The 8,409-nt window shown below is 43.6% G+C and overlaps 1 protein-coding gene across 4 annotated transcripts in view; it reads right to left on the reverse strand.

Moving 5' to 3' along the window:
• CCNC (cyclin C) overlaps nucleotides 1-6,565 on the reverse strand; it is a 23,005-nt gene extending 16,440 nt beyond the window's left edge. The window contains exons 1-2 of one of the 4 annotated variants that reach the window (XM_053287702.1): nucleotides 6,340-6,565; nucleotides 3,008-3,114 (exon numbers count right to left, since the gene is read on the reverse strand). In XM_053287702.1, coding sequence (XP_053143677.1) covers nucleotides 3,008-3,114; nucleotides 6,340-6,371 — 139 coding nt within the window. In that variant the 5' untranslated portion in view covers nucleotides 6,372-6,565. Of the gene's footprint in view, nucleotides 1-1,889; nucleotides 2,222-2,266; nucleotides 2,980-3,007; nucleotides 3,115-6,301 lie in introns of those variants that run through there. The other 3 variants (XM_053287703.1, XM_053287704.1, XM_053287705.1) reach the window with 3 other exon arrangements.
• Between the last annotated feature and the right edge of the window lie 1,844 nt (nucleotides 6,566-8,409).

An 8,409-nucleotide genomic window follows, 5' to 3' on the forward strand; every position in this document is an offset into this window, starting at 1 on the left:
ACAAATTCTGCTGATGGCTTCAGAAATTGTCCCCCCACCCTATTTTTTAGTGTCTAAGCAATAAAGACAATAATGCAGATTTTCCTCTACTGCAAGACTTTTGAGGAAAAGAATTTGGGTTCTTATGAACACAGTCTTCAACCAGATTCTACATATATTTGCTTGGGGTTAGGTTTTATGGTTGTCCAATAAATTTGTTTCTGTGCTAGTGTCTCGAACTGCAGTCTTAATTTGGTTTGCTTATAAGAGTTTGGTTCTGTAGGCATTGAGAGAGAGGTCTGACCAACACAGTAAACCATTTAAACACATAGTGATTAAACTACTGACATGCATTATAAACTTAAATACTTTTTTAGAAGATAACCCAAGTGTTTGCAGTCTTGTAGAACTGAGCTCTAAGGGCATTTCCTGATGATCAATTTATTATGCACCCCATTTATGGAATAACCTCTCCAGTGAGGCTTGCCTGACATCATTACTTTCCTCTTTTAGATGCCAGAAAGATGACCTTAATGTTCACCCAGGCCTCTTAAAATAGGTTTTTTAAAACAGATTTTTAAATGTTTTTGTATTTCATTGCAATCCTTTGTTTTGTGTGTTTTAATTGTATGTTTTATTCTATTGCTGTTTAATTGCGAGCCACCCAGAGAACAATTTGTTATGGGGCAGCTAACAAAGAATGCTTATTGTTGTTTATTATTATGCAACAACTGATGCTCAATTTCAGGTATACTTTGCTCCCTACAGCCTCTGCCCTTGGTAAGCCAAGTTCTTAAAGAGGCCTCTTGAAGAGGGAGGGAGACAAGCAAACTCTCAGCAAGCAGTCACAGCTACACAGACTTCCCAGTGTTCCTTTGCTCCCTGCAGCCAAATTTCAGGTATACCATATTTCTCCAGCACTCAAACTACAATATATTGTTGCTGAGAAAATGCAATTCCCCTTCTCTGAGGGGAAAAACCAAAAACTATTTTGGGGACACAACTGGCAGTGCTGTCTGGAAAATGGTTGTTTGAGCACCGAGCATCATAGACATTTAGCAGACAGTGTCTACGACAGGCCTTTACACATTTTCTTTGGACCTAAGAGCCAGCTGAAAAATTTAGGAGCCAGACAATGGACACTTGACAGAATTACCAGATTTAGTGACAGACATTGTGGAGAGCGAGGGCAAATAGGCTTCTCTTTATCTCATTTGCAAGTAACATATGTAGAAGAGAAACAGGGCTTCTGCCTGAGGCAACTAAACATTTTATTAAAGAATTCTACCTCTGAATATCCAAGTCTAGGCACCATGGTTTAATCTCTAGGAGTCATGGCTCCCTGGCACCTGGGATTTATCAGGCCCTGTTCTCACTCACACTAGGGATGTGCACGGAACTGGCATGGATGTGCACAGAATGACCGGCAGTCGATTCGAAGGCATGAGGGGAGGATACCTTTAAGGGCAGGGGAAGGTGCCCTTACCTCTCCTGCCACGTTTCCCCTAAAAAATGTCCGTCGGGGAGCCAGCATACCTTCCTGCCGTCCCAGTGTCATCCTCGGCCGGAAGTACCTGGTGGACGTGCACCTGACGTGCGAGCGAGCATGATGTGTACTTCTGCGCGCTGGGTACTTCTAGCCAAGGAGAACACCAGGGCGGCAAGGAGGTACACTGCCACCCCGACAGACACTTTTAAAATGGAAGGCCAGTGGGGGAAACACGGCAGGAGGGATAAGGGTACCCTGCCCCTCCCTTAAAGATATGGCCCCCCACCTTCGAACCTCCCTCTGCCAGTTCCATGCACATCCCTAACACACAAACACAATTTTCAAGCCTCTTTCTGACTTTTACATGTGCTGTTTAACATCATTGCTCAACCTGCAAGGGGAGGACTTGAATCTAACAAACCTCAATGCAGAGAAACCTCATCAGTTTCACAGTGCTTCAGACTTTTCCTTGGCATTTTAGAAATCCAAAAGGACAGAATACTGAGGTAAAACCTAGAGATATTCTCCTGATCTGACCTTGAGCTTAGTCAATTTCAGCAGTCCTGAAAGACCCATCTTTTCAGATTGAGCACACATTGCATATTATCCAATACTAGCCGACCCCGCACAGAGCATCTGTGCACAATTTGGGGCTGGCAGTTACCTCTCCCCCACCCCACCTTCTGCCCCAGTCTCCGCTTCCTAACCACAGCCGGCCCGTGCCAGGCCCAGCCGCCTCTCCTCCCCACCGGCACTTCTGCCCCCGCACCACTTTCTTTCCCTCCTCCTGGGCCTTGCCTCTGAAGCCGGGCTGGCCCTGCCGCTGCCTCTGGACTCCGCAGCCAGCTGCCACCGCTGCCACAGCAACCAATCCTCCTGGGTGCGCCTCAGCCAATCAGGTGCCTCCACCGCCCAGCCAATCAGCTGGGCACTGGACGCACATTCCAAGGCACACCCAGGAGAATAAATAATATAGATTATACTACTACTATTGCAGGACCGTCATGAAAGGTCAATATGCAGTAGGGAGCCATTCTAAACCAGGGAGGGTCCATACTCAGTGGCAAAACAAGGTTCCAGAAAGAAAATGTGTGGACATTTGGTAACTTAAGGGAACACACAATTAAAATCAAGAGTCTTGAACAAACAATAAGGGATTGTACATTATTAAATTACATGTAGGTCAAATAAAAAGGCCTTCAACAATCTCATGTCTCAAGACATTGCTTATAAAAATTAAGACATGATGAATTCTTTTGCATTTAAAGAATTTAACACCAAAACTCATGCACAACAGACACAATGTTGTTTTCCAACATTTTGCATTAAAGTCCTTGTGGCTGAGAGTTCCTTCCACAAACAGAAGAAGAACCGCAGTCACAGAAGGGATCCTTCAGCTAGTTTTGAAAACAGTCCTTACTCCAGTGCAACTCCTTTCATTCCTTCATTTGTGAGCTTGTGGCCATAGTGCATCCACACAGTTAGGATATCACCCACAAGATGCATCAGAAAAATAATTTAGAAATGAAACCATTTTACCATTTGTAAAAAATATCTGAAGCTTCCAATATTCTTCTTCTATCAAAAATTTTAAGTCCTTTTGACGTTCCTTCAACAGATCTTGTTTATCCAAAATCCATTGTAAACTATGGAGAAAGAGGAGAGAAAATACAACTTTCAGAGCTATTTATCAGTATTATACACTATAGATAGATTTTTTCTTGCACTTTCATTATATAGCCCAACGACAAATCAGCCAGAGGTATTCTAACTTAAAGGCAAAACATAAATATGCACATTCTAGTCCTAAACATTCAGTTCAGATTATCTGCCTATAACACCTGCACAAATAATACTGGGGCAACAACATGGCTTCTAGAATTGTGTTTGTGTAGTGACTGGGTCCCTTCCATCTTATGCATCTACTGTATTTCTTAACACAGGAAGTCTCAGGATCTGCCTGCCTGTAAGTCAAAATATGCACTGTAATCATTGTGTTAAATATGTTACATATTTAACACAAGCCCCTGGTGGCGCAGTGGTAAAACTGCCGCCCTGTAACCAGAAGGTTACAAGTTTGATCCTGACCAGGGGCTCAAGGTTGACTCAGCCTTCCATCCTTCCGAGGTCGGTAAAATGAGTACCCAGAATGTTGGGGGCAATATGCTAAAATCATTGTAAACCACTTAGAGAGCTCTGGCTATAGAGCGGTATATAAATGTAAGTGCTATTGCTATGTAACACATTGTTCTTAAATGAGCCTCATTGGAACCAATGAGAATTCCTTCCAAATAAAGGTGTTTAGAACTCAGGCTGTAGCAAGTTACACACAAAAGAGGACAAAGGGCACTAACTTAACTAGTAATGAGAATTACCAGGCAGATAAATTCTCCCCACCCCTATCTATAACTTTTAATTTGCATTATCCTAAAAAAGGAATCATTTTCTCTCCAGAAATATCTGAATTTCAGTAATATCATTTCAATATTAGATTGGATCAGTTTCAATCTGTGATGCCTGAGGACGTGGACAAGCTACTTGGGACAGTACGCACTACCACTTGTTCTCTGGATCTCTGCCCAACTTAGCTGCTGCTATCTAGAAGGGAAATGGTTGGAGGTGGCCTAGTTAATATCATTAATGCATCACTGAGGGATGGTTGGATGCCTCCTTGTCTGAAGGTGACAATGGTTAATCCGCTTCCTAAGAAGCCTTCCCCTAGATCCCTTGGCAATGAGATAGTTATAGACCAGTCTCCACTCTCCCATGGTTAGTTAGGCAAGATGATTGAGAGAGTGGTGGCTAACTAGCTCCAGGTGACTTTGGAAGAAACTGATTATCTAGACCCATTTCAAATTAGGTTTAGAGCAGGCTATGGGGTTGACAGAGCCTTGGTCGACCTGATAGATGACCTTTACCAGGAATCGACAGAGGGAGTGTAACTGTTGGTTCTTTTGGCTCTCTCGGCAGGTGAGATCATCAGAAGATTTGATGCAGGGTGTTATCAGTATGCTGATTACACCCAAATCTATTTCTCCTTGTCATCCTCCTCATCAGGAAATGGCACTAGTTTCCTAAATGCCTGCCTACAGGCAGTAATGAGCTGGATGAGGGACAACAAATTGAAGCTGAATCCAAGCAAGATGGAGGTGTTCATTGTGGCAGATGAGAATTTGAAGGATGAGTTAGAGCTTCCTTTGCTGGATGGGGTTACACTCCCCCAGAAGGAACAGGTTCACAGCTTGGGAATGCTCCTGGACCCTGGTATCTAAGGTGGAGGCTATGGCCAGGAGCACTTTCCATCAGCTTCGGCTGATGTGTCCATTCCTTGAAGAGAATGATCTCAAAACAGTGGTGCATCAGCTGGTAACCTCCAGGCTTGACGATTGCAATGTGCTCTACGTGGGGCTGCCTTTCTACGTAGTTTGGAAATTTCATTTAGTTCAGAATGCAGCAGCCAAATTGGTCTCTGGGGTAACCCAGAGAGATCATATTATGCCTGTCCTTAAACAGTTGCACTGGCTGCTGATATGTTTCCAGGCAAAATACAAAGTGCTGGTTATTACCTTTAAAGCCCTGAATGGCTTAGGTTACCTGAATGGCTTAGGTTACCTTAGAGAGTGCCTTCTTCTGCATGATCCCCACCGCACGTTGAAGTCATCCGGAGAGGTCAGTCTCCGGTTACCACCAGTACATCTGGTGGCGACTCAGAACTAGGCCTTCTCTGTAGCTGCTCCTGGGCTATGGAATGCACTCCCGTCACAAATTTATAGTTTAGGCTCATTGTTGGCCTTCAAGAGAACCTTAACATCTTGTTTGGTTGGGCCTTCCAAGGTTTTTAAATTGATCTTAAATGTTTTAGACTGGTTTTCAATTTGTTTTTATATTGTTTTAATCCATTTAAAATGTTTATTTTTGTTTTTGTTGTTGTACACCACCCAAAGCCTTTGGATAGGGTGATATAAAGAAGTAAAATCTATCCAATGTCTACTGTAGATTCTCTAGCTTCAACATTTCAATATTTTCTTCACTTTACATTTGGGGGGGGGAAGTTGGAGGTGGGGGGGGGAGAATAAGCAACCTCATTCTTGTGGAATAGGAAAATATTCATTTGGCCAAAACATGCTTTATACAGCCGACAAAATATTTTGGAAAAGAAAAGAATGGAAAAATAACCAAATCACATTAGCTTCTAGACATGTACCAAAGCACTTTCACCTTATCTGCTTCTACATAAACTTAATAACTATAATTGTCTTTTGCTTTGAAAAAATGAATCATCAAAAAGGCATGCAGATGTGTAAAATACAAGTCAGGTCAGGTGATAACATATTGAACCAACTTCTGCTGACCTGAATGGCATATCAGGTTTTGGGTTTTTTTAAACACAGAACTCTTCATGGGATCAGCATACAGAATTAAACATAACACCACACACAGGACACCTGGCTACACAATACATCAATGGCACACTTAAGGTGATCTATTAAGATCAGTAAGCACGAGTCAAAGTCTGGAGAACACAATATTTTTCAACACACTTTCAAATTCTCTCTGTTACAACCAATAACAGGGCACAGGTAACTTTTCTCTGGGTGAAATGATAATAAGCATGATACATCTTAAGCAGTATTCCAGGGGGAGTGCGGAATCCTCTGCGGCTAATCCCCTTCCATCCATGCGCCAATATCCCACCAAACGTAACAGTTCTGTCCCCATTCTTCATCCTGAGCAAATTAGTCAAACACAGCAAGACGGGGCGGGAGCTTGCTACGCCTCTACCTTCGCAAGCCCTTCCTTGCCCCCAAACCCGGTAATCCGCACAACCCTCACCTCCCACCCGGAGGCGTCCAAACGCGGGAATAACTCACTAATGCGAGCTCTGCCAGAAATTCCCTGCCATGTAGAAGAGCCGGGGGACGCTTTTACTCTTCTGCTAGCCAGTGGCGACTCGGTGTCCAGTGCAACGTCCTCCCCTCCAGGAACAGGAACAGCTTCGGCGGCAGCAGCAGGAAAGAGGCTGCAAAAGCGGGAGCACTCATAGAAGCAGCAACCTCAGCTCCCGTTCGCACTTCCTCTGTCCGCCGAAAGCTAACGACTCCTTCGCAAATCGGTTCCGAGACAAGTGGGTTCCGCCTGTGGAAACAGAAAAACCAGCATACCATACCGCCTTCCTTTCTCTTGTTGCTGCTTGTCGTCGGCTAGGAGTAGGACGTGCATCAGTGCCTGGTTATAAAGAGCCTTTATGAAAAATAAGGATATTTTGCTGACCGTGTGTGCATGTCTCATTTGTTTGTGTTTGTCATTTATTTAATTGTTTGTTTAAGACATTCCTGCTACACATAATCTCCAAGGCAGTAAACAAAATTAAAGCAATACAAAATACAGTAAAGCAAGTAGCAATTAAAAAGTCGAGGATCCCATCTTACAATCAGTAAGATTGTAATCAGTAAGAATCAGTAACATCAGCATCATAGCAAGAAACTCAGCGGTTCAAGATTAAATACTGCTATGTAAATAAAAGCCACCTTAAGTGGCACGGCAGGGAAATGCTTGACTAACAAGCAGAAGGTTGCAGGACCGAATCCCCACTGGTATGTTTCCCAGACTATGGGAAACACTTATATCGGGCAGCAGCGATATAGGAAGATGCTGAAAGGCATCATCATCTCATACTGCAGCAGAAGACAATGGTAAACCCCTCCTGTATTCTACCAAAGAAAACCACAGGGCTCTGTGGGCACCAGGAGTCAAAATTGACTTGATGGCACACTTTACCTTTAATGTAAATAAAACAGTTTTCCTTAGCATGTAAAAGATAACATCACAAGTGTCTGGGTCCTTGGAAAGGTGTTACATAAGACAACAATATTTTTCACAATATCTAACTATTAAAATCTCCACAATTGCTTTCAATAGTGGCCTGGAGATGGTTGCTAATGCTAAGCTGCCAACTGCCAGAGACTCCAGGCCAATCCTGGGCGCCAGGGGCATAACAAGGCTGGAGTAGGCCCAGAGACAAAATTTTAAAATTGGTCCCTCGCTGATACACACACACACACACACACTTCACAATATATAGTCATGTGACTTACCTCTGGGGGCCCCCTCGAGGTGTGGGGGCCCCCAGGCAGCCGCCTCCCCTTGCCTAATAGTAGTTACGCCCCTGATGGGCGCTTTCCAGACTAGCTGCTTATCAGCAGCAAAATGCCTCCGTTCGGGCAAATCGCATTCAGCTTTGGGAACTGGGGTAGTGTGTATGCTCCTTTTTGGGAATTTGGTGAGCTTGGGAAGTTTCCTGATGGTCGCTATCCTCATGTTTTTAGACTCTCTTTATGGCCTGAGCTTGAGTTTCTTGGAGGGTTGCGACACGTGGGAGAAGAGGTGAATTTGTACCCGATATGGCTTTACCATCTCCCCAAGTTTTGTTGGATGATTTGGGGAGTGAGTCCTTTTCCAGACCTGCTGTCATTTTACAATCATTGACCTTTGAAAGGTTGTTCTCTGATTCGGAATTCTGTAAAATTTTCACGGATGGGTCAAGGTCTGTTCAGGGTGATAAAGTATCTGCAGCATTTGTTATACCCAGTCTGAAGATAGAAAAGTGTTATATATTGTCCAGTGGAATTAGCATAATGACTGCAGAATTAACAGCGATGCTTTTGGCCTTGAAATGGATTCAAGATATGTGTCCTGGAGTTTTTGTAATTTTATCTGATTCCCTTTCGGGTTTACAGGCCATTCAGTCTGGTGGCTTTATTAATAAAGCCCCGGTGGTCTCGGAAATTTGGAATCTGAATAACGTTTTACTTTCCAGAGGCTTTGTTATCAGATTCTGTTGGGTTCGGTCTCATATTGGGATTTTTGGGAATGAGCTCGCAGATTTAGTAGCAAAACGATCACTGGATCGTCTGTCTGTGGATTGTGAGGTTCCCTTAAAT

The sequence above is a fragment of the Hemicordylus capensis genome, chromosome 1 (genome assembly GCF_027244095.1).
Source record: "Hemicordylus capensis ecotype Gifberg chromosome 1, rHemCap1.1.pri, whole genome shotgun sequence".
Taxonomy (NCBI): Eukaryota; Metazoa; Chordata; class Lepidosauria; order Squamata; family Cordylidae; genus Hemicordylus; species Hemicordylus capensis.